Here is a 25,878-nt window from a genome sequence, read left to right on the forward strand (position 1 = left end):
CCAGCCTGCCGTGTACCGAACAGCATGGGGTGAGGAGGGCACACCTGGCCCGCGGGAGGTCACACGTGAAGCCCACGGCTGGAGACAGACAAGCTGCATGTGATGGGGCACAGAGGCGGGTCCGACCCGTTGAGGCTACACCACCAGCCGCCGGCCTGGACCAGCCTGCCGCCTCCCCGAAGGCTGTCACAGTCCCCAGCAGGGAGGTGGGGGCTGGCTGCCCGTAAGAAGGTTCTACAGAATGAAGAGCAGACACGTCACACTGCTGCCCTGGAGAGCCCGAAAACCATTTATTCACTCGTGTGGCTGAGTCGCTCTGTCAGGAAGAGGCAGGCCGGCGCCACGGACACCCAGACGGGGGTGAGCCTGCTGTCATGCATGAGCCCCCCGCGGACACCCAGACGGGAGGAGCCTGCTCTCACTCGTGCACAAGTCCCCCAAGGCTGGCAGGCCCTGCAGGGAGAGAGACAAGGTCACTGAGAGGGGCCGCAGGGGCTCTCAGGGCCTGCGCTCCGGCTGCTCCCTGGGCCCCACTCGCCTGGACGCTGCCTCTGCATCAACCCCGAGATGCTGATGGGCTGCCTGGGCGCTGCTCCTCTGCCCGTCGCGGGTGCCGGGCTCTGCCTTGGCCACTCACAGGGCATCTGCAGGGCCGGGATCCTAGCAGCAAATTTGATAGATAAAATCACTAGTGCCTTTGACCCCATGGCCACTCAAGGGTCAGCTGCTTCTCCGTTTCCAAGGGCACACGGCCAGCCTGGGGCCATGGGTCCAGCGGGAGCAGCCCCCACACAGCATTCGGCAGGCAGCCTCACTGGAGGCCCGCTGCGGACTGTGGTGACCCTGGCAGGGCCCTGAGAACCGCTGCTCACTCCTAGGGCCCAGAGCATCCACATGGGACCCCAGGGTCCTCTGTGCTGATGCTGAAAAATTACAGTCAGGGGGCGTGGAGCAAAGGGCAGCTCCTTGGGGGGTCAGAGGGCACGGAACAGGGGATGGGCTGGCTGTCTGGAGGTCAGAGGGCAAGGAATGGGGGGGGGGCTGGCTTCCTGGGGGTCACAGGGCATGGAGCTGGGGGCTGGTTCCCTGGCAGTCAGAGGGTGTGAAGCAGGGGGGCTGGTTCCCTGGGGGTCAGAAGGCATGGAGTAGGGGGACCAATTCCCTGAGCGCAGATGGCCCGGAGCAGGGGGCTGGCTGGCTGGGGGTCAGAGGGCACGGAGCAGACCCCTGACATGGAATGGGATGAAGGTGGCCTCACGGAGGTTTGGGTTGCAGCCTGTGTTCAGGAGGGCAAGGGGGTGGCTTTGCCAGTCACAGGCAGGGGGCCAGGGGTCTGGACGGTACCAAACGGCAAAGTGAGACGGGCACTGGGTGAGGGGTGAGAGGGAAGGAATGGTCTGCCGTCTGCAGAGACTGCCTGGGCTCCCAGGGCTGAAGAGCCCCCGGGGGGAGGCGGCCCACGCCTGGCACAGCTGCCCCTGCACAGGTGGCGCCGGGCTGGGTGCGCTGGGGGCCCGTCCAGCTGGAGCCCCTCGGGGCAGCACTGCCTGTCAGGAGACCCTGCCACCCCCGGGGTCCTGCAGCCAGGATGGTCCTCCATGGTTTTCGTGACAGTGACCAATGTCACCTTTCAGCTTCAAGAACGTGAAGCGGTGCCCAAGGCACAGCCTCCCTCAGAGCCCGGGCCGGGCAGGGTCCAGGTGCCCCCAGGGGCCAAGGGTGGGACCTACCTGAGCGCCTGGGGCTCGCTGGCGCATCGGGGCATCAGGCCAAGGTGCTGAGGGCGGTGGGCGATGCTGCCTGCAGTGAGAGGTCAGGGGGGCTGTGCCCATCGCCACCCCTGCCCAGAACACCCCATGCTCTGCTGTCTTCTCGCCGAGTAGGTGGCCTGATGCCACTGCCCTCCGCCCCGCTGCCCCATTCGGGAAGGACGCCCCTGTGTGCGGCGGCTCTCGATCCACGTCTGGACACCTGCCACCCCGAGGCCACTGGCAGGGAGGCCCTTCTGGCTCTGAGGAGGGTGGCCGCCGCCGGCAACACCAGGCTCCGGGACCGCTGTGTGGTCTCCACCCAAGCCGCAGAGGCTTACCCTCTGACTCCTGCCATTGACCCCTCCCGGCCAGCGCGAAGCTTCTGTTAAAGATGTGAAGGGTCCCTGGTGTGCTTCAGCCACACCAGGGGGCAGGTATGGAAACACTGCTCTTTTCGAATACCTGAATTCCTCTGCATCTCAGTTCTGGAGTTGCAACAGGAGGAAGCAGGAAAGAGGGGACACCAGCGTTTAGCTGAGGCTCCCTTGTGTCCCCTCACGTACCCCTTCAGTGACCAACCCAGACCAGAGAGGGCGAGTGCCTCTCCCAACACTCCCAACGGGGGTCTCACCTCTTTGCCTGGGGCAGTGTGGACTATGAAGACACAGCCCATGGCAGGTGACTGTGGGAAACCCCCAGAATGGCTGAGAGCCAGGATGAGCCATCTTAACAGCTGTGTTCATCACTCCTGCTATTTTCGGGGCTTTACAGGGTCTGACAACCTGGGGCCTCAATGACCCTGGAGGAATGGCCCCCCAGGTGGGCTGGCTCTCAGAGGTGGGCCCGCTGTGCCCAAGAGCCATGTGCGCCTCTGACATGAGAGCAGCCAGGCCGGGCCTGGCTCCTGTCTGCGGCGACACGCAGCCCAGACAAGCGGGGCAGCCTTGCCACCCGCCGGCCTGCGCACCCCGCCGCCCCTCCAGGGCCAGCCCCCACCCCGGCTCTGGCCCAGGCCTGCGCCTGTGCCTCCCGAGCGGCCCTGCCTCCTGCTCCTGGGGACTGCGAGTCCGTCCTGCCCACGGCTCCCACCCTGCTGGCCTCCCAGAGAGAATCCTGTGTTTGGCGCTCACACACTCGAGCCCTGATAGCCAGCAGCAGCAGTTTCTCACCTGTGCTTTACAGGACTCTGGGGACAACTATCATTAACACTGCCGAGGACCCCGAGGCCCTAGGAGGTCAACAACTCACGGGCTGTGTGGGCAGCAGTGCGACCCCAGGAGCACAGGCGCCAGGCCCTCAGTTGGTGGTCTTTCAGGTCCTGCCTGAGAATCAGGGACCCTGAGGTCGAGGTCTCTGTCCTGAGGGTGGCAACCCCAGCGCTCATGAAACCGAGGCGGCGGCAGGGCCGGGCGGCACAGAGCTGTTGCAGAGCTGGAGCTGCGGCCCGACTGGGAGCCAGTGACCAGCCAAGGATGTCCCCAGGTCAGGGCCGGGTTTCAGTTCAGGAAAGCACGGTAATTGAGGGCGTTTGGCAAGATTTCCTTTTGAAAAATTCAGATGGAGACCATGTTGACATGTAAAGAGGGTGAACTTCACTGCTGGACATGTGCGGTGCTCGTGCCCATGACACCAGGACGGGGGTCCTCTGGACAAGACCCCGAGCACTGACAGCTGGGCGATCGAGACAGGTAAATGGCTGGCCTCGCGCACAGGCTCATGGGTGGGAACCGGCAAGGGGATCGAGCCACGGTCCCACAGCTTCAATTCTTCCAGGGGTGTTTGCCAAGAACTGACTTCCAGCTGCCATGGAGCTGAAATCCGCAAGGAGAATGGACCATTCCAGGACATCGCCAAGGCAGCTGACAGCCCCGCACCTGGACACGCACTGCTGCCAGGCGGGGGAGGGGGCTCCCTCGGCTGGGCCGAGAGAGGGCGGCTGGGAACCTGTGGCTTTGCGTCCCAGGACATGAGGAGGAGGAAAGGGCACAGCGCTGTGGCCAGCACACAGACCCAGACCAGCCACGGCCATCCCGGGAGAGCGGGGTGAGGCCCCAGGACTCACACCATTTTGAAAAGTCCTCCAAAATAAGCAAAGGGCAGAGAGTCCTCAGCTAGGAGAGTGTTTCCTCACACACGGGGATGCGGGGACGCGGGCACAGGGTTGATGGCGACTCCTGCTCAGAAACAAGGGGCCAGACAGCAGGACAACCCTGCAAGGCGCCAGTCAACTGAGAATCTACCCAGTGAGCTCACCCTCAAATGAAGACAACGTTGTTCAAAGGTGGCCAGACAGCAGGACGACCCTGCAAGGCGCCAGTCAACTGAGAATCTACCCAGTGAGCTCACCCTCAAATGAAGACAACGCTGTTCAAAGGTGGCCAAAAGCCAGGAGAGCTCACTGCTGGCCAAGCTGCCCCACAGTGAAAGAGTGGCCGCCGACAGGCACGCGGCTCCGCGGGGTAGGAGGCGGGTGCAGATGCCTGTGAAGCAGGCCTGAGTCCTCCTGCCTCTAAGACAGTGAGCGTCTCTAAAGGAAGCAGGAGAGCCGGACTGCGGGCTCTTGTCACCCACGGCTCCACGTCAACAGACCCCCTCAGACGGGAGAAGCCACCTGATCAGAACTCAGTCGGGCGGCAACAGAGGCTACGGCTCCCCAGGCATGAGAACCACGGGACAGCGTCCCTCAGTCGGCTTGGCTCCGCGCCACCCCCGCAGGCTCGGCTTCAGTCACGTCCATCTCTGTTTCCCAGAGTCCCGAGGCGGGTGTCCCAGAGCAAGGCACAGGCAGATCTGAGACCTGGTGATCGGGTGGATCCGGGGTCCCGCCTGCAGACATGCCTTCAGGCTGTGTCCTCACGTGACCTTTTCCTGAGTGTGCATATCCCGATGACATGGATCCAACGGGATCAGGTCCCACCTTCAAGGCTGCAGTGACCTCCTGAAAACCCCAGCTCCAAACACAGCCACAGCTTTGAGGGGACACAGTCCACAGCAAATGGCGCACTAAGAGTGGTGAACGCAAAAGGAGGCGGCTAAGGAGATTTGGATAAACACGGAACCCCACACAGCAGACAGAACACAGCACAGAGGCAGACATTCAGGCCAAACCCGTTAACAGCTGTGCTGACCCAGTGGACTGAACGCTCTACCCAGACGTGGAGATCACGAGCATCACCCAACCACGCGTGTCCATGGGACACACACTTTAGGTCCAAAGATGCAAACGGGTGAGAGCAAAGGACAAAAAGATGCCTCGTGCATACTGTACCCAATCCGAAATTCAATAAGGAAAATTCCACTATCAAATAACTCACTTCTAAGGTTCCAGTTTACGAAAAAAGCATAAGACTCGTATGCTGAAAATGACAATTCTTCAGGTCACTTAGGAACCAGTAAGTGGACAGATCTGTCAGGTCTCATTGAGAGGGCAACCCCCCAAACCATGAGCTCAGGTAGAATCTGATCAGTGGATCTTAGGATTCATGTGGAAATGCACTGCACTTGTTGTTCAGTCACTAAGTCGTGTCCAACTCTTTGTGACCCCATGGACTGCAGCACGCCAGGCTTCCCTGTCCTCCACTATCTCCCAGAGTTTGCTCAGATTCACGTCCATTGAGTCGGTGATACCATTCAACCATCTCATCCTCTGTCATTTCCTTCTCTTCCTGCCTTCAATCTTCTTCAGCATCAGGGTCTTTTCCAATGAGTCAGCTCTTTGCATCAGGTAACCAAAGTATTGGAGATTCAGCATCAGTCCTTCCAGTGGATATTCAGGGTTGATTTCCCTTAGGATTAACTGGTTTGATCTTGCAGTCCAAGAGACTCTCAAGAGTCTTCTCCAACACCACAGTTGGAAGCATCGATTCTTGGGTGCTCAGCCTTCTTTATGGTCCAACTCCTGCATCTCTACATGACTACTAGTAAAACCATAGCTTTGACTATACAGACCTTTGTCAGCAAAGTAGTGTCTCTTGCTTTTTAATAGGTTGTCTAGGTCTGCCATATCTTTTCCTCTAAGGGGGCTTCCCTGATAGCTCAGTTGGTAAAGACTCTGCCTGCAATGCAGGAGACCCTGGTTTGATTCCTGTGTTGGGAAGATCCCCTGGAGAAGGGACAGGCTGCCCACTCCAGTATTCTTGGGCTTCCCTTATGGCTCAGCTGGTCAAGAATCCGCCTGCAATGTGGGAGACCTGGGTTTGATCCCTGGGTTGGGAAGATCCCCCTGAAGGGAAAGGCTACCCACTCCAGTATTCTGGACTGGAGAATTCCATGGATTCATGGGGTTGCAAAGAGTCGGCCATGACTGAGCGACTTTCACCTTCCCTTTTCCTTCCGGGGAGCATCTTTTAATGTCACGGTTGTAGTTACCATCTGCAGTGAATTTGCGAGCCCAACAAAATAAAATCTGCCACTGTTTCCATTGCTTCTCCATCTACTTGCCATGACATAATGGGACCAGATGCCATGATCTTTGTTTTTTGAATGTTGAGTTAAGCCAGGTTTTTCACTCTCCTCATTCACCCTCACCAGTAGGCTCTTTAGTTTCTCTTCACTTTTTGCCATTCAGTTCAGTTCAGTTGCTCAGTCATGTCCGACTCTTTGCAACCCCATGAACCACAGCATGCCAGGCCTCCCTGTCCATCACCAACTCCTGGAGTCCACCCAAACCCATGTCCATTGAGTCGGTGATGCCATCCAACCATCTCATCCTCTGTCGTCCCCTTCTCCTCCTGCCTTCAATCTTTCCCAACATCAGGGTCTTTTCAAATGAGACAGCCCTTCGCATCAGGTGACCAAAGTATTGGAGTTTCAGCTTCAACATCAGTCTGACCAATGAACACCCAGGACTGATCTCCTTGCAGTTCAAGGGACTCTCAAGAGTCTTCTCAACACCACAGTACAAAAGCATCAATTTTTTGGCACTCAGCTTTCTTTATAGTCCAACTCTCACATCCATACATGACCACTGGAAAAACCATAGCATTGACTAGACGGACCTTTGTTGACAAAGTAATGTCTGTGCTTTTCAATATGCTGTCTAGGTTGGTCATAACTTTCCTTCCAAGGAATAAGCGTCTTTTAATTTCATGGCTGCAGTCACCATCTGCAGTGATTTTGGAGCCCAGAAAAATGAAGTCATCCACTGTTTCCCCATCTATTTGCCATAAGTGACGGGCCCAGATGCCATGATCTTACTTTTCTTCTTCACTTTCTGCCATAAGGGTGGTGTCATCTGCATATCTGAGATTATTGACATTTCTCCTGGCAATCTTGATTCCCGCCTGTGCTTCCTCCAGCCCAGTGTTTCTTATGATGTACTCTGCATATAAGTTAAATAAGCAGGGTGACAATATACAGCCTTGATGTACTCCTTTCCCAATTTGGAACCAGTCTGTTGTTCCATGTCCAGTTCTCTAACTGTTGCTTCCTGACCTGCATACAGATTTCTCAAGAGGCAGGTCAGGTGGTCTGGTATTCCCACTTCTTTCAGAATTTTCCACAGTTTATTGTGATCCACACAATCAAAGGCTTTGGCATAGTCAATAAAGTAGAAATAGATGTTTTTCTGAAACTCTTTTGCTTTTTTGATGATCCAGTGGATGTTGGCAATTTGATCTCTGGTTCCTCTGCCTTTTCTAAAACCAGCTTGAACATCTGGACGTTCACGGTTCACATATTGCTGAAGCGTGGTTTGGAGAATTTTAAGCATTATTTTACTAGTGTGTGAGATGAGTGCAATTGTGTGGTAGTTTGAACATTCTTTGGTATTGCCTTTCTTTGGGATTGGAATGAAAACTGACCTTTTCCAGTCCTGTGGCCACTGCTGAGTTTTCCAAATTTGCTGGCATATTGAGTGCAGCACTTTCACAGCATCATCTTTCAGGATTTGAAATAGCTCAACTGGAATTCCATCACCTCCACTAGCTTTGTTTGTAGTGATACTTCCTAAGGCCCACTTGACTTCACATTCCAGGATGTCTGGATCTAGGTGAGTGATCACACCATCGTGATTATCTGGGTCATGAAGATCTTTTTTGTAGTTCTTCTGTGTCTTCTTGCCACCTCTTCTTAATATCTTCTGCTTCTGTTAGGTCCCTACCATTTCTGTCCTTTATTGAGCCCATCTTTGCATGAAATATTCCCTCAGTATCTCTAATTTTCTTGAAGAGATCTCTCTAGTCTTTCCCGTTCTACTGTTTTCCTCTATTTCTTTGCACTGATCGCTGAGGAAGGCTTCATCTCTCCTTGCTATTCTTTGGAACTCTGCATTCAAATGGGTATATCTTTCCTTTTCTCCTTTGAAAGCTTTTTGCTTCCCTTCTTTTCACAGCTATTTGTAAGGCCTCCTCAGCCAGCCATTTTGCTTTTTTGCATTTCTTTTCCTTGGTGATGGTGTTGATTCCTGTCTCCTGTACAGCGTCACGAACCTCCATCCATAGTTCATGAGGCACTCTATCAGGTCTAGTCCCTTAAATCTATTTCTCACTTCCCCTCTATAGTCATTATAGTTCTGCCATTGGGGTGGCATATCTAAGGTTATTGCTATTTCTCCTGGCAATCTTGATTTCAGCTTGTGCTTCATCCAGCCTGGCATTTCACATGATGTACTCTGCATACAAGTTAAATAAGCAGGGTAACAATATACAGCCTTGATGTACTCCTTTCCCAATGTTGAACCAGTCCATTGTTTTATGTCCAGTTCTAACTGTTGCTTCTTGACTTGCATACAGGTTTCTCAGGAGACAAGTAAGGTGGTCTGGCATTCCCATCTCTTGAACAATTTTCAAGAGATTCTGTGGATCACAGTTTGTTGTGATCCACACAGTCAAAGGCTTTGTTTTTCCTTTGATCCATAAGGTAGTTATAATTGTTAATTTTCAAATATTTGTTTTATTCCCAGATTTTTTCCTGTTGCTGATTTCCAACTTAATTCCACTTTGGCCCCAAAATACCCTCCGTGTAAACAGTCCTTCCCAAGTGTCAGGGCCTGTCTCATGCCCCACTGCAATGTCCTCTCCAGAGAACGTTTCACCTGACCTTGGAAAGCCTCCCTCGCTCCCCCACCACTGCTGGGGGCACAGTGCTCATCAGGTAAATGGTCACTTACCTTACTATCGCTTGTCTAGTAGTTGCATCATTTACTAACAGTGAATGCCCAAGTAAGTGCTGAAGGAATGATTACTTTTAAAATTCTGTGGTTTTGGCCCCATGTGCTTGGGGGGCATCTGTGTGGGGTGTCTGATAAATGGACCTGAACTGTGCAGAAGAGCCCCTGCCCTCTGGGCGCACAGCCGCCTGCTACGGCAAGGACGCTGCTCTGGCTCCTGACCCGCTGCTCGCTGAGGCACCTGTGTTGTGTCTCAGCCTGTGTGCACCTCCAGGCGCGAGGCGGGCCCCCCGCAGACAGCGCACAGCAGGCAGAGGTCTCTGCCCTAGCAGGCACTCACACCGGACACTGTTCCAGGCCGACGCTGCGTGTCCACCTCACTGCTGCTTCCGCCTCTGAGCGGGAGAGCGCGCCCAGAATGCACTAGGTTCGCCCCGCCGCCCGTCAGCCTCTGCTCCCGGCACCTGCGCGCAGTCAGGTGGGCACACCGTCGTCAGCGTCGCGTCCTGTCACCGCGAGGCTCCCCCGCTCCTGGTCGGTTTCTCGGGCGTCATCGGCATGGGGTCGCTCCTTTCACCCTGACCGTCTCTGCACTGCCGCTGGAACGCGTCTCGGGGGTGGGGCCACATCTCCCCTGGCAGGCCGGCGCTCAGCGTGAGATGGGAGGGGCTGGCAAACGCCCGCTCCTGCCGCCGTGCTGTCTGCTCTCTGCGCTTCGGTGCTCCCCGCCCGTCGGCCTGTGTTGCCTTCTAAATGCTTTTTAATGTAACTGCTTCCATTCCTCCAGATTTAAAATGGTTCTTTCCTTTTTTGCTTTTTAAAAATTGAAGTACAGTTTACTCTCAACGTTGTCTAGTTGTAAGCGTACAGCTATGTGTTTCAGTCACACATTTATCTATCCTTTTCCATTATGGGCTCTTACAAGACACTGACAGAACGGAGAGGCAACAAAGTCCTGCTGGATAGCAGGGGTACTGCGGTCACCACCCACCAGACCCCGGGCTCCTAAGGGGAAGGTGCTCCTAGCAGCTGGTTCGGTGCCTTGGGCCTGCAGACACTGGTATGAGACCGACCCCTGCAAGGCCGAGCCAAGGTGGGGGCCCGGAAGGCCCAGTGCCCAGGAGGAAGGCCGCCTCCATCACCAATGGGATGGGCCAGCAGGAAGCAGGCGGTGCCTGAGGACGAGGGAGCGCAGGTTTCACAGGGGCTGAGAGGTGCTGCGTCCACGGAGCAAGCGGCTGGAGCCCTGACTGGTGGGCACGCCAGCTGCACAGGAGGATGGAGGTGGGCAGGAGGCGAGGAAGCGCCCGGGAGCGACTGACGGCCTGAGATCCCAGGAGAGCAAGGGCAGGGAGACAGGAAGGCGCATGCCTGGCCTGCACCCATGGTTTCCATCTGAGGCTGGGCAGAAGGAAATCAAGCCCCAACCAGGTGCTCAAATGCCAGGGCGGCACCAACAGGCCCTGGACGAGGCGGCGCAGAACACCTACACCTCAGCGGTGACGCTCAGGACCTTGGCCTCAGCGAGAGAGGACAGGAAGCCAAGGGCAGAGACGCGGCAGCAGCGGTGAGAGAAAGCCGAGGCGCTGAGGGTGGAGAGGAGTCAGCACGCGGCTCACGCGTGTGTGTTTCCATGATGACGCCGCCGAGGGAACTTCCGGGAGGGACTCCGGGGGGATGGTGTGAGCCTGAGCGTGAGCCTGAGCCTGGCGCTCAAGCTGACCCAGGGAAGGGCCGGGTGCTCACCCAGTGGCCATGCCAGCAGCAGCCGGGAGGCACAGCGGCACTAGGATTTCTGTGCACAGCCCGGAGACAGGACAGGACACCAGGGCCAGCGGCCCCTGCATTGCCTCAGGTGGGCCTGCAGGAGTGGCCCACTTTGGGGGGAGGGTAGGCCCTGCAGCACGTGCAGTCTGGGCGAGGCGAGGCGTCTCCACTTACCCATGCGTCCATCCCGAGGTGGGCTGAGCAGGGAGATCCTCGGTGGGCCAGCGGTGACCTCAGGCTGCATCGTAAAGAGAGAACGACCGCTGATGCTCCAGACTGGCTCAGGAGCAGAGACTGTCCCTGTTTGCTAAGAACACAGATCCTCAGTTGCATCTATCTGATACACTGTTGGTGTTGTGTGTAGGAACACGGCCGCTGGTGGCTTCGCGCCTGCTGCCCCAGGGGCCCAGGTGGTGAGTGAATGAAGGCTCCACTGGTGACTTTAAGGATCTCATAAGAGGAAAAGTAAACGAAGTTCTTGGCTGACAGGAGGAGTTCGAAAATCCTGAGTAATCCGCACTTTGGGAGCGTCTCGTCTCCTTGAAATACAGATGCTGACAGATGCTGGGCGGCGGCAGCAAGGGCAGGCCTGCTCCGCATGTGCACATGCCAGGCGGGGCCCCACCCCACCCCACTGCCCCGAGCCCTCCGCTAACTGCGCGGTGGGGCCTGGTAGGGGGCACACGCCCCATGGGGGCCAGGAGCCTGGGCCTGGCACTACTGCTGCTGCCCGCTGGCCACCACCCCCCGTGCCCTCACTGCGCCCTCGCCCCGCTCCCATGCCTGGCACCACAGCGCCCCTTTGCTCTTCCGTCACGCAGTGAGCGCCAGCTCTGTGGCAGCCTCAGTCTAGGGCCCCCTCTGCCGACACCTCCACCCCAGCCTCACCTCTGCTGGGAAGATGACAGCCTCAGAGGGACCCCCAAAACTCTGCAAGTGGGGTTGCGCTGCCCAGCAACCCGGTGTCCACCCACGGGAGCAGCTCCCCGCCTCTGGGCTCCAGCCCCTGCCCACCCAGCGCAGGCTGACACCTTGCGGAGCCTGCGGGGACGGCCGGGCTGGCTCCGCACGACACTCGCTTCCCGCCGAGGCGGCGTGGCTGGGTGTGAGCAGGCCCCACCTCACAGCCTTCCCTTGGCTGCTGTGCTCAGAGCCCCTCCGGCTTGGCCCCCCTCCTGGGCCCTCTCTGGCCCCCTGCTCCTCCCCCCACCTCCAGCCTATCCTACACTTGGTGCCCCGTGCCCAGCAGAGGCCAACTCTGAGAAGTCAGTCACAGCGTGGGGACAAAATCACTCCTGTCAGGCAGAATCTGAGTGTCGTCTCTCCTCACAGGCCCGAGCCTTCTGTTTGCAGGAGGGTCTATGACGGTACACAGGAAGACTTTACAGGCACAGGGCATCCAGTGGGCACTGCCGCTGCCCAGGCTGGAGGGGGCGTGAGTGCAGCAGCACCAGGAACTGAGGTGTCACGAGGCCACTGGGCCAGTGAGAGAGGGGGCACCCCCGCCTGTGACCGCACCCCGGCCTCCCCCCACAAGGCCTCTCCTCGGAACCTCCTGGCAACCAGCCGCCTCTGCGTGTGCACTGTGGGACAGCTATCCACGCCAGGAAAGACCATCCGTGCAAAGCACCTGGGACCACACGTGTGATGTCGGTGCACTCACCTTTCTCCTTGGAGAGGGTGTGAGGTCAACTTCCATGGACTCGACCCTGTTACACAGGAAGCGAGACGGTCACGGGCTGACTGCCCTGAAGTAACAGAAACACGCATGCACACAGAAACACGCATGCACACACACACACGCACACATGCGCACACGCATGCACGCACACGCATACACATGCGCGCGCGTGCACGCACACATGCAAACGTGCACACACGAGGCCCTGTGGGCCCCCTCCCTATGGCTGCTCAGCACTCCCACAGCGCAGTGATCACAGCCCCGGCAAGGCCAGCAAGGCCCGTAAGGCAGACACACCTGCCCACGGACACAGACGCGCCCGACGTGTGGCTGGAACGGGCCTCCTGTCTCCTGCCCCCCATCCGCCCTGGAAGGTCCCCTCTCAGCTCCTCCTCGCCACCTGCGCTGTCACTGGGCTCCTCCACCTCCTGCCGGACGTCAAGGGCGGGACCCCACCTCTGTCCACCCTACCGCCTGGCCCACGTGGTTTACACATGCAGTGCTCGTCCACATGAGCTCCCTAGTTAACCTGCTCCAGGCTGGTGGGGACGGGGCCAGGCCTTCCCGCAGGTGCACGGAGCAGCTGGGAGGAGGGCCTTGCCCCCTACTTTCTGAAGAGCTGGGGCAGGGGTGTGGCCTGCCAGGCACGGCCAGAGCACCCCCATCAGCCTTGCTGCCCACGGGCCCAACTGCAGCCTTCCAAGAAAGACACTCCACCGGGGGTCTAGGCTCCAGAGGCTGCCACCGGCCCACCCCTCTCATTTCAGTCAAAGGAAGGGCCCAGCCTGGTCACGTGGCCACCCCACCGACCCCTCTGGTTGGGGATGGGAGTAAGGGGCAAGCGGCAGAGGTGGGGGGGTGCCTGTGCTCAGGGCCTGCGCTGGGGGCGGGGGCTAAGGGCACAGACCTTTCAGAGGCTGATGAGTCACGGGACTGGAACAGAGGTCCGTTTGGCCTTGCTGAAGGCGCTGTGATGAGAGAGCACAGACCGCTGTGCTGGAGCTACAGGCACACCCAGCACCTGCACCACCCCCCCCCCCCCTTCCAGGCATCACTTCACTTGAAGCTGGAGTTTTTACTGTGCTGAAAACTGCTTGTTGTGACGACCTCACCCTAAACAAATGGAGAAAAGGCATTAATTGAGTTGCAAACATTTACATCCAGATAATACCTTCCAACCTGAAGTAAGGAAAACAGAAACGACCCATTTCTCCATGACACGCCTTGGCCCCTCCTCACCTCGGGAACCTGCACAGGCCTGGTCCACCCCAGAGGGGCTCCCCTGAGTCCCCAGAACCCACAGCAGGCAGCGCCAAGAACACAGCGGGCACTCCCTCGAAGCCTGCTGAGCAGGACCGGCTGCTGGGCCGAGCTCCCAAAGGGCACTTGTGCCTACTTCCAGGTGACCTCGTGAAACAAGTCCGGTGCGGCTGTGTGGGGTGGACAAGCATCCACGGTCCCCGAGACAGAGCCAGAGGCAGAGACACCACCAGGGTAGGGTGGGGAAACCCGGGTACGCGTGATCTGGGGCGAGGGTGCCAGCTGCAGGGTTCCCCCTGGAGGGAGACCGCAAGCCACACCAGTGCAAGCGGAGTGGAGTGGCCAGAGAGGGGGCCTGGCCCAGAAACCACCGCCCCAGAAACACCCCACCTAGAGACCAAGGAAAACAGGCAGACTTGAACCTGGAGACACCAGGCCCGGGAAACAAAGTGCTATGAGCCTTCCCACCCGCCACGTGCCCTCTCCCCACCGTACGCCCCCAAGACTCACCTCTGCAGCTGTTCCACCCGCAGCGTCGACTTCCTGAGGGACTCCTCCAACTGAGAAATCTAAACATGATTGAATGACTTCCCATTACCACATAGGCCGGCTGACAGTTTAGAAGAAACAAATGAGTCCTCAAGTTCTTAAACCAGGAATTAGAATGCAAGTGATGCGGCCACGGCCCTCGCACTTTTTGTGAGAGTTTGTACCAAGTCCAGGTCACCAGATGTGTCGGAAACGGGCTCCAGGAATCTCTTCAGGAAGTGCGAAGCCCAGCCCAGCACCGCCCCACCTCATGGGGCACCCTTTGGGCAGAGCACCCTCCCCACCCACCAAGCACCCCCTTGACGCCTGCCCCTTGCTCCTCTCAACCCACACGGCTCAAAAGGAAGCTTCAACCCAAGTCAAGCTGAAGTTCCACATTTGTTTTCACTAAAGCTTTATTTTCTTTCTTTTGAGTTTCAAAACCAAGTGAGGAGGATGCTTTGGGGATAAGCAAATGGGTACTAAACCTCCTTTTGTGAAGATCAGCCAGGGCTACTTTATGGTCACATTCATGGAGAAGTACCACAAAGACCGTGGGGTGACTGTGGGTCTGTACTGATGTCCAAGGTGGAAGTGAGACCACAGTTGGGTCTCCAGGTGGCTGCATGGCTGACCTCAGAGAGGCACCGTGCAGCAGGCTGAGCATCTGTAGGCAGACACCGCCCAGCGGCCCATGCCAAGAGGGGGTAATGCAGCCACCTTGCTCCCTGCGGCCTGCTGACTGGAGTTACCTTTTCTCCATAGAAGGCTAACAGTCTCCTCCTGTGCTTTTCTTGAAATTCTGAGATCTGAGAAGACAACACATGTCAGCTGCTGCAGAGGCTGAGGCCGGGGGATTCCCGAAGCCGCTGGCTCCTCCCCAGGCATGGCCCCCCTGCTGCCCAGCAGCCAGAGCAAATACGGGCAGGCCCCGGGCTCAGTGGACAGCCCTGGCCAGGTGAGCTCCACCCAGAGGTGCTGAGCACCACGGGTTTCACGTGAAGACCACGTGGGTACGACGGCTACTCTGCCCCCTTCCACGTGGCTCCAGGGGCACTCAGGACACAGGACAGGACACGACCCACACGGGCCAATCACCATGTGCTATCCCTCAGGGAGCAGCCACTGGATCTCAGGAGACCCCCACCGGGACTTCGCTGGGCGGGGACACCACCAGGCAGGCTGGCAGGGCCACACTGCTCTGGGAGCCCAGTGATCTTTACTAGCCGGTCAAGGCCAGCAGTGCCCGAAACCAGCACCATCCTTGGTCTCCAATTATGAGCCCCAACCTCCATGTCTATGGAGCAGAGCCTGGACTGTTCCTGGAGGTGCTGACGGACGTTACAGGAGAATGACTGACTCACTTCTGGGAAGGGAGAGCTGTTCATTTACGTATTTATCTGGCTGTGCCGAATCCTGGTTGTGGCACGCAAGGTTTTCCATCTTCTTTACAGGATGCAGAATCTGCAGTGACAGCACATGGGATCTAGTTCCCTGACCAGGGATCGAACCCGGGCCCTTGCACTGGGATCACAGTCTTAGCCACTGGACCACCAGGGAAGGCCCCAGAGAGAGCTATTTTCAAACCTTGGGGTTTTCAGATGACACTCACCCTCCTGAAACACTGAACTGAACTGTTTAGGCCTAATTCTTGTCACCTGTGCACAGCTGAGAGACAGCGGAGACGGTACTAAGCTGGTTGAGGCCTGTATCATGTAAACGCTCCCCCAGTCACTCCCTGCCCCCAGGCGTGCAGATAGCAGGGCATGCTCCCAGGGCTCACTGGTCTGGTCCAGATGGAGGGAAGAAGTCCTTCTATGCAAAGAAGGCTGGCCGTCTCAGGGCGGGGGGAACCACAGGTGGAGGGCAAACACCCTCCCAGAGCCCCTGCCAGCCTGGCTGCTGGCTCATCAGAGGGGTTCAGAGCCCTCGCTGTCGGGGACTCGCCCCACGGGACAACGGATGTGCATCTCCACCCACAGGAGGGTCAGTGGACACAGGCTCTGCCCAGCACGCCTGCCTGTGGAGGGGATGATGCGAGGGCACCCAGGGCCGCCCCTGCAGGAGTCCTCACAGCTCCTGAGGCCCCATCCCAGGAAGGCTCCGGATCACACTGACGGCCTTCACTCCCGCTGCCCCCGCTGGGCCCTCGCAGGCAGATGCCCAGTCCTCACTCATCAGCCGGGACTGATCCTGCCCCTCCCTCTACCTCCCCTAGGCAGGACCGGAGGTGAGAGCCGTGCCCCCGGGAGATGTCTGAACAGGTCTAAAGTTGCCTTCCCATCACTGAAGCAAAACAAGGTGACAGTCACCTCTCTCAGCTCACCCCTCCAAGGGTCCCACGCTCAGGGCAAGAGAGACCGATGTCCGAAGCTGACCCCCGAACGCATGCCTTGGGGCAGGGCCCAAACTGAGGAGCAGCACCACCTCTGGGCGTGGCCCCAGGCTCCTGCTCAGCAGCATCTGGGAGCCAGTCACAGGGAACCCCACCTCTGAGGCACTGGGCCCAGCAAGGCCCGTGGACAGGCCACTTCCAAGGAGAACCTTGGTGAGGACAAGCATGCAGGGCTCCATGATTCAGACGCAGCAGGACAGGTGAGGCCACAGCAGGACCAGGGCCATGGGCAAGGCTGACTGTGGGCAAAAGGCCGGGGAGGGGGCGGTCCCTGAGCAGCAGGTGGGAGCAGCCCCCCTGAGGGCAAGAGCTGTGTGTGTGTGCTCGGGCGCGGCCACACGCCACCTGGCCAGCCTCTGGGGTTCAGTGTTGGCCTGACCGACAGCAACAAAACGAAAAAGGGCTCAAGTCCCCAGCTAGAGCGAGACAGAGGTGAAACTTGATGACACTAGCACAAAGTCTGCAGGCCGTGCCTGACAGCAGCCAACCCTGGGTCTCCACAGAGGCCGAGGAGGAGCTGACCGCGGCCACGCCGCCCTGGAGCCCAGGACAGTGGGAGGACTGGGCTGGAGGAAAGACGCGAGTCCTTGGGTCGGGTTACGGTCTGGGAGCAGCACAGGCCGAGGGCGTCTGTGCCGAGGGGTCAGGAGACTCTGCCCAGCCCAGCGCCCTGGGTCCCTTCTCCGCGTCATGGGGAGAGGCTGGCGGGTGAGCGTGTCAGAGGTGGGGAGGGTTCGGGGCGGATCTCAGTCAGCTCAGCAGGAACCGGTGGTGCTGCCACCACTCAGGCAAGCCCAGGCCCCGTGCAGGCGCCCGCAGCCTCGGTCCCGGCTGGCTTCACTCTCTTCGAGTCACGGAGGGCCCCACAGAGACCGTTCCACGGGTTTTACCTACAAATGACTGCCCTGTGAGAAACTAATGCAGTGAGAAATTAAAGATGCTCATTAAGTGCACTGAGAGTCACAGCAAACTCTGCATGCCAGCATCCACAGCGAGCTGCCCTGCTCCCTGCTGTGGGCCACTCGGCACGAGGCGGGCACTTGACCACCACCAGCTGCCTGACCACGCCTGGTGGGCGCACGTGTGGCTGGAGGTGGAGGGGCAGCCACTCGGCCTCCCCCGGGGCCCCAGGCTCTGTGCTGGGCTGTCCCTGGAGAGACCCCTCCAGGCACAGGGCTCCCGCGGACCTCCCAAAGATCACCACCAGGGGCAGCTCTGGCCCCGGGGCCTGGCCCGAGAGAGGTCCTCCACTTTGACTGAGGCGACAGAGGCAGCCCTGCCCAGCGTGCACATCGCGCTGACGCTGAGTCCCAGGGCCTCCCTGGGCCCCTGGCTACCCTGGCACGAGGGGTCAGCCCTGGTCCGGCTGGTGCTCTCGGCAGAGCCGGAGAGCGGCCTCCCGGGGAGGGGACAGTCCCCCAAGCTGGCTGACCATGGTCTCCAGGCCCACAAGCCCACGGTCCTGCGAGCAGCAGTGCCCAGGACAGGCCTCAGCCACAGTTGGCCCCTGCTGCTGCCCTACTCGGCCTTACCCCAAGGGCAAGTGGCAGGCGGCCAATGCGGGGTCTGCACCTTTAACAGAAAGACAGCCCAGGGGAGTGCTGTCCAATGACATCTAGTGAGGAACGCCCAGCATTAAGGCTGGGGATGGAGCAAGTGTGCAAGAAGCAAAGAGATGACGTGCAGGCATGAGGGGGTAAGGAGAGGATGCACAGGCACAAGGAGGGGGTCAGAAGAGGACGCGCAGGCACGAGGAGGGGTCAGGAGAGGACACACAGGCACTAGGGGTCAGGAGAGGACGCGCAGGCACGAGGAGGGGTCAGGAGAGGACATGCAGGCACGAGGAGGGGTCAGGAGAGGACGCGCAGGCACTAGGGGTCAGGAGAGGATGCGCAGGCACGAGGAGGGGTCAGGAGAGGACATGCAGGCACGAGGAGGGGTCAGGAGAGGACGCGCAGGCACGAGAAGGGTCAGGAGAGGACGCGCAGGCACGAGGAGGGGTCAGGAGAGGACCTGCAGGCACGAGAAGGGTCAGGAGAGGACCTGCAGGCATGAGAAAGGTCAGGAGAGGACGCGCAGGCACGAGGAGGGGTCAGGAGAGGACGCGCAGGCACGAGGAGGGGTCAGGAGAGGACCTGCAGGCACGAGAAAGGTCAGGAGAGGACGCGCAGGCACGAGGAGGGGTCAGGAGAGGACGCGCAGGCACGAGGAGGGGTCAGGAGAGGACGCGCAGGCACGAGGAGGGGTCAGGAGAGGACGCGCAGGCACGAGGAGGGGTCAGGAGAGGACCTGCAGGCACGAGAAAGGTCAGGAGAGGACGCACAGGCACTAGGGGTCAGGAGAGGATGCGCAGGCACGAGGAGGGATCAGGAGAGGACGCACAGGCACTAGGGGTCAGGAGAGGATGCGCAGGCACGAGGAGGGGTCAGGAGAGGACGCGCAGGCACGAGGAGGGGTCAGGAGAGGACGTGCAGGCACGAGGAGGGGTCAGGAGAGGAGGTGCAGGCACGAGGAGGGGTCAGGAGAGGACGCGCAGGCACGAGGAGGGGTCAGGAGAGGACGTGCAGGCACTAGGGGTCAGGAGAGGATGCGCAGGCACGAGAAGGGTCAGGAGAGGATGCGCAGGCACGAGGAGGGGTCAGGAGAGGACGCGCAGGCACGAGGAGGGGTCAGGAGAGGACACGCAGGCACGAGGAGGGGTCAGGAGAGGACCTGCAGGCACGAGGAGGGGTCAGGAGAGGACGTGCAGGCACGAGGAGGGGTCAGGAGAGGACGTGCAGGCACGAGGAGGGGTCAGGAGAGGACGCACAGGCACTAGGGGTCAGGAGACGATGCCCAGGCACGAGGAGGGGTCAGGAGAGGACGTGCAGGCACGAGGAGGGGTCAGGAGAGGACGTGCAGGCACGAGGAGGGGTCAGGAGAGGACCTGCAGGCACGAGAAGGGTCAGGAGTGGACGCGCAGGCACGAGGAGGGGTCAGGAGAGGACGTGGAGGCACGAGGAGGGGTCAGGAGAGGACGCGCAGGCACGAGGAGGGGTCAGGAGAGGATGCGCAGGCACGAGGAGGGGTCAGGAGAGGACGTGCAGGCACGAGGAGGGGTCAGGAGAGGACGCACAGGCACTAGGGGTCAGGAGAGGATGCGCAGGCACGAGGAGGGGTCAGGAGAGGACGCACAGGCACTAGGGGTCAGGAGAGGATGCGCAGGCACGAGGAGTGGTCAGGAGAGGACGTGCAGGCACGAGGAGGGGTCAGGAGAGGATGCGCAGGCACGAGAAGGGTCAGGAGAGGACGTGCAGGGACGAGGAGGGGTCAGGAGAGGACGCGCAGGCACGAGGAGGGGTCAGGAGAGGACGCGCAGGCACGAGAAGGGGTCAAGAGAGGACACGCAGGCACTAGGGGTCAGGAGAGGACGCACAGGCACGAGGATGGGTCAGGAGAGGACATGCAGGCACGAGGAGGGGTCAGGAGAGGACCTGCAGGCACGAGAACGGTCAGGAGAGGATGCGCAGGCACGAGAAGGGTCAGGAGAGGACGTGCAGGCACGAGGAGGGGTCAGGAGAGGACGCACAGGCACTAGGGGTCAGGAGAGGATGCGCAGGCACGAGGAGGGGTCAGGAGAGGACGTGCAGGCACGAGGAGGGGTCAGGAGAGGACGCACAGGCACTAGGGGTCAGGAGAGGATGCGCAGGCACGAGGAGGGGTCAAGAGAGGACGCACAGGCACTAGGGGTCAGGAGAGGATGCGCAGGCACGAGGAGTGGTCAGGAGAGGACGTGCAGGCACGAGGAGGGGTCAGGAGAGGATGCGCAGGCACGAGAAGGGTCAGGAGAGGACGTGCAGGGACGAGGAGGGGTCAGGAGAGGACGCGCAGGCACGAGGAGGGGTCAGGAGAGGACGCGCAGGCACGAGAAGGGGTCAAGAGAGGACACGCAGGCACTAGGGGTCAGGAGAGGACGCACAGGCACGAGGATGGGTCAGGAGAGGACATGCAGGCACGAGGAGGGGTCAGGAGAGGACCTGCAGGCACGAGAACGGTCAGGAGAGGATGCGCAGGCACGAGAAGGGTCAGGAGAGGACGCGCAGGCACGAGGAGGGGTCAGGAGAGGACGCGCAGGCACGAGGAGGGGTCAGGAGAGGACGTGCAGGCATGAGGAGGCGTCAGGAGAGGACGCACAGGCACTAGGGGTCAGGAGAGGATGCGCAGTCACAAGGAGGGTAAGGAGAGGACGCGCAGGCATGAGAAGGGTCAGGAGAGGACTGCAGGCATGAGAAGGGTCAGGAGAGGACGTGCAGGCACAAGGAGGGTCAGGAGAGGACGCACAGGAACTAGGGGTCAGGAGAGGATGCGCAGTCACAAGGAGGTAGGAGAGAGTGTCAAGAGAGGGCGTCAGGAGACACTTTGTCAAGTGTCAGCCCGCTGCCCAGTATCTGGACGCCTCAGGCCCACCTTCCAGACCCAGAGCTGTGGCCCAGCCCTCAAACCCTGAGGCAGCGTGTGCGTCTTGATCGAGCAGCTGCTGTCTCACACCCACAGACATGGGAGCAGTGCCCAGCCTTCCACAGTGGGGGCGGACATGGACTGGGCTCCCAACCCACCTCCAGGGCCTGGGGACGCACCTGGGAGGTCTCCTTGGCATACTTCCTGCACAGACTGTCTATGCCCATGAAGAGCGCCTGGATGTCGGAGTCCGTCTGAAAGAGAAAAGGCTGCTTCTGCCAGCGCTGCCTCCAGGGCCTGGAGGTCCGTGCGCTTCAGGGCCGAGACCCGGCCAGGACGCCATCGCAGCCGCTTCCAGGGGCCACTGAGGACACCCTGGTGCAGGAGAGGGGCAGCACCACCTCTTAGGGACCAAGGGTGGCGCTGAGGAGTTTCGGGCAGCTGCCAGGGTTGGGGCAGCCGGGTACAAAGGAAACAGTGGAATCAGAAGCAGGAAGAGCAACGGGCACAACCTGTAACTCTCACAAGTTTGTGTTGAGTTGCTTCAGCGTAAACGTGACAAAAGAGGGTTTATGAACCGGCACCTGCCCACCGGCACACCTCCTGCAGGCACGCCTGCCTCTCCTCTCCCCTCGTCAGCACCAGAGGCACAGAGGGCATGGACGAGGACACACATGGGCCCATCCCCGCTGAAGTGAGTCACGCTGCACACAGGGAAAGAGGTCCGCAGAAGAAACCAGGAAACACTTGAAGGGCCAGGGCCCTCCAGGAGCTGCTGAAGGACCTTGTGGCAGGGAGGGAGCAGCTGCTTCATTGGAGAGGGGGGCAGCTGCTTTGCGGGTGGGGGCAGCTACAGGGGAAACAGCCCCAGACTCCGCTCAGAGGAGGGGCTGGGAAGGGCACTGGCAGGGCAGCGGGCCTGCTGCAGGCGCTCCAAGTACACGCAAGCCCCACACTCAGATCTCCACCCGAGACCCTGGACAGCACCCGACGCCCCAAGCCCCGTACTTCAAAGGAAACAGGACAGAAGCCTGCCCCCACCTCCAAGGGCCCGGGTGAGCCCTACACACAGCAGCAAGGACCCCAATGATGAAGACCGGACTGATGCCCACTAAGGACCAGGCCCCACAAGAGGACCTTCCTGGGCCCTGGGGGAGGCGAGGGTGTCGGTGCTGACCTGCCAGGGCCCAGGGCTTCCCTGAGGGGAAACAGGGATGGGGACCCCCAACGGCACAGAAGGGGCCTGCACTTCCTACGCACGAAGGAGGAAATATTAATAGAAAAATTCTGAGTGTCATTTCATTTAATCTTTTCAACAATGCAATGAGGGCCCCAGAGCAGATGGGAAAGGGACCTTTCCAGGAGCCCACAGCTAGGACGAGAATCTGCTCTGGGTCTGCCAAATTCCAGAGCTGGGCTCACACTAAGACACACTGGTTACTCCCTAGAAGCTTATTATGGGAGAACAGTTCCTCCAAGTGTGGACTGTGGGATATTAATATGCGTTCCTTGAAAAAGAGTTCTGTCACAAACGCATTTGAGAAGCGCTGGGTGGAAGAGGTTTAATGAAGTGATGCACTCTTTCTATTCTGAAGACAAAGTGGTGGTCAAGAACCCTGGCTGGCTTGGGAATCAGTCAGACTTGGGTTCTCAATGCCTCTCTGTCTCTCTTTTCATTTGTGATGGTTAGGAAGACATTTTGCACCACCACCCTACCCTCCCACACCATCAGGCCTCACTTTTCCCCACTTCTAGGAATTTATGCTCCAGAAATAGTCTTACAAGTATGTAGAACTATGGTAAAAAAAAAAAAAAAAAAAAAGTTCATTTTAAGACTGAAATAGTAAAAAACTGAAAAAACCCAAAGGTTTTTTCCTATCACACCAGGAAGTCATTTTTAGAGAATGTGGGTGTGTACACTTTAGAACATGTAGTGTCAACTGGGAAACAGCACTTCGTTAAAATCCCACCGACACCCAGAGCAGGGCCCACACTCCTGGTTGTTGTCCTTGGGAAACAGGAGTTGGGGACTTTTACATTCTGTTATGGTTTTCCGTTATGTTTGAAGTTTGAGGTAATTTTATGTTTGTAATCAGAAAAAGAACTTTTACAGATTAAACATCAGATCAAATATACATCTTGGGACCTAAACTTGAATGGATCAACTTTACACCCTTGACCCTCTTAACTAGAATGGACCCCAGGGAGACCAACCCCACCACCGTGAGGAGCGGCAGGAGCCAGCGCCCCACGCCCATCCCCAGGCGCCCCACGCCTGTCCTCAAGCAGCACTCAGGCTCTGGTGAGGGGACAGCTGTGTGAGGTATTCAGAACCACTAGTGGACTTTATACAGAAAGTCTGCATGATCTCCTAGCACACCAAGCAAATCAAAGTAAAAACTGAACATCACACTTAAAAAAAAAAATCACTGATTAACATTAACATACTACAGACTTCTACTTACATGTTTTGAAAGTAGAATTGTACGACATGCAACTTTACAAATCAAGCATTCATCCCTTTTACCTACAAAAGAAAGCACACTTTATTATAGTGAACAGTGCTTTTAAACATATATAAATGCAGACCTTAAATTACAGTACTTGTAAAAGTATACAGGATTATAGCACTTACCGTGGACAAGCCTGGGGGCATGCACATAGCGGTAAAGACTTACACAGTAACAATCCATTTTTTCTTGTTATCCAAATATGCTCCAAAACAGTGGCCATACAGATCAACACCTCTTAAACTTAGATCAGCCCAGATTATTTCCAAGCATATTTTATAGAAATAAAATGGGGATAACTCAGCTGAAAATTTTAAACACTACAAAATGAAAGCTCCTCCCCCCCACCTGACAGCTCCAGGGTTTTGCTCTGCCGCTTGGCCTTGGCAGCAGGGCTCCTGCGAGGGCCAGGCAGCTGAGGGGCTGTGCTCCACCTCCTCCCACCCGCCCCTCCTCCACCGCCTGGCCCTGGGTCCCGCAAGCCTCCCCCTCCTCAGCCCCCTCGCTTCCAGCTCCTCTCTGGCCCTGCTCGGTCCTCACAGCCTCTGATCTCGTTTTCTCCACAAGGCAGCTCAGAGGCCAGGCGTCCACACCCGGCTGCCCCAGGTCCTCCTAGGCAGCGTCAATGGCCTAATCCCAGGGTTGTCCCCTCCACAGTCATCGCGTGAGAAAGAGGCCCCATGAGGCCTGCTTCTCTCCCCTTGCCCACACCAGAGCTGATGGGCTTGGCCCCCTTCCTGTGTCTTGGGGGGTCGCCTCCCCTTCCCCACCCCAGGCCTAGTCTTTCAAGGGAGGGCTCACCTCCTCTCCCACCCACTGCCTCCAAGAGGGCTCCTGCCCTCCCACAGACCCCCTAAGCTCCGCCCCAGCCCTCCCTCTCTCCTCCCAGCACCCAGGCAGCCCCCTTCTCCTCTCCGCAGTGCACTTAGGCAGGTAGTCCTCAGGCTGGTGCCCTGACTGCCTGGGAGGCCTGGTTTGACATTTTGGTCTCTCCCCGCCCCAGCCTCCTCCTGCCCTCACCCAGCTTCTTTAGGAAACGCTCTGTCCCAGGTGAGAACAGGCTTGTGTGTCTCCTGCCTCCCGCCCTCCCCTCTCCAGCCCCTCCAGTCCCCTCCCCACTACACTCCGGTCTGGACCATTTGTGTGCTCACAACCCTTTGCAGCCTCCCTGCACGGCTGGCCCCGGCACCTCTGTTCCAAACATGAGGTCCTGAGCCTCAGCTCAAACCTGCTGTCTCCCCCGGTACTCTGGATGGCCAGGGGGGCCCCATCCCCAATCCGGCCAGCTGCCGCCCAGACTCAAGTCTGCCCAACATGAGCCCTGCTTCTGTCCAGCCCTGGCGGCTGTCCTGCTTGGACACGTCTCCCTGTGCTAGGCTCCGCTTCCTCCCAGAGTGCTGCCTCCCCTGCCCCCATCCTGCGTCCTCCGGGTGCCAGGATCCAGACTCAGCCAGCCCACCTGGGCACACGCCTCTGCTGCCCCAACCCCAGAACCTGCGAGCCCAGCACCAGCACGCCTGTGGTACCACAAAGACAGAGCCTGGAGGAGCCTAAGGGTCAGTGGTGAGCTGGGAAACATGCCAGGCCGGAGCAGGTGTGGTGGGGAAGGGGCGCGAGGGGCAAGCGTGCACCGAGGGTCCCGAAGGGAGAGGCCCAGACACGGGCCCGCGCGGGGCGGAGTGTGGGGTGAGCCTGGCACTGGCTGGAACCCCTGCTCACGGCTGCCCAAGGTGATGGGTGCCATTTCCTTCAGAGGGTCTGGGGGGTGGGCAGTGATGTTCTGATTCTTCATCTGTGAGCTGGTATCACAGGTCAGTCACTGTGAGAACTCACTACGTTTTCATTTAGGCTTTTTTCCTGCCTGAGATCTCTAGGTCAATGTCTGTCAAGAATGTCTGTCAAGGTGGGGCCACAGGCGCGGGTGCGGGGCTCGCAGGTCCTGGGGTGGGGGTCGGATCACCTCGCAGCCCGCAGGCAGCCCTGGGTTCCCCTCCCCTTGCTTCAGGCCCTCACACGCACCGCCTCCTCTGGGGACCGTTCTGCACCCGCCTCCCGGCTTCCCGCTCCAAGGGGCAGGTGGGGCCGAGGTGCAGGGCCCTGCGCTGCCCACTGTGCCGGCGGCCCCGCTGCGCCAGCCCAGAGGCGTCCACGAGACGCGAGCCCGGGGCCTCTCGGCCGGCGCCCTGGCCCTGGTGCCGCCAGTCCTCCCCCAAGAAGCCCGGTTCCGAAGGCCCTCCAGCTCGCCTCAGGGAGCCTCCTCCTTGTGTGGCCACCGCCCAGGGGCCCGGCTGCCGGCCAGCGCTGCCCGCCCCGCCCTGACCTTTGCGCAGGCAGACGTCACAGTACACGTGGCCGCAGTTGGTCAGGCTGAAGCACGACGTCGCCTGGGGCGGCTGGAAGCAGCGGTTACAGAACACCCAGCTGGCCATGTCTGGCCCAGG

General features: G+C 59.2%; 1 protein-coding gene across 1 annotated transcript; it reads right to left on the reverse strand.

The window, feature by feature from the left end:
• Positions 1–290: 290 nt before the first annotated feature.
• Positions 291–25,878, reverse strand: RNF212 (ring finger protein 212). Its single transcript, XM_061145199.1, has 11 exons — positions 25,758–25,878; positions 23,393–23,454; positions 21,107–21,181; positions 14,848–14,904; positions 14,078–14,136; positions 13,368–13,420; positions 13,215–13,275; positions 12,290–12,335; positions 10,801–10,864; positions 1,731–1,800; positions 291–453 (listed from the first exon to the last, which is right to left on the reverse strand). The coding sequence occupies exons 1-11, from the start codon at positions 25,864–25,866 to the stop codon at positions 291–293; spliced, it is 819 nt and encodes a 272-aa protein (XP_061001182.1). The 5' UTR covers positions 25,867–25,878.

The sequence above is a fragment of the Dama dama genome, chromosome 6 (genome assembly GCF_033118175.1).
Source record: "Dama dama isolate Ldn47 chromosome 6, ASM3311817v1, whole genome shotgun sequence".
Taxonomy (NCBI): domain Eukaryota; kingdom Metazoa; phylum Chordata; class Mammalia; order Artiodactyla; family Cervidae; genus Dama; species Dama dama.

Excerpts from the sequence above, each read along its gene's own strand:
- RNF212 (XM_061145199.1), bottom strand. The coding sequence starts at position 25,866 with ATGGCCAGCTGGGTGTTCTGTAACCGCTGCTTCCAGCCGCCCCAGGCG. Across the intron at positions 21,182-23,392 it reads CAATTCTACTTTCAAAACAT|ACGGACTCCGACATCCAGGC; the intron begins GTAAGTAGAAGT and ends TTTCTCTTTCAG. Across the intron at positions 12,336-13,214 it reads GACTCATCAGCCTCTGAAAG|GGTCGAGTCCATGGAAGTTG; the intron begins GTCTGTGCCCTT and ends CCTGTGTAACAG.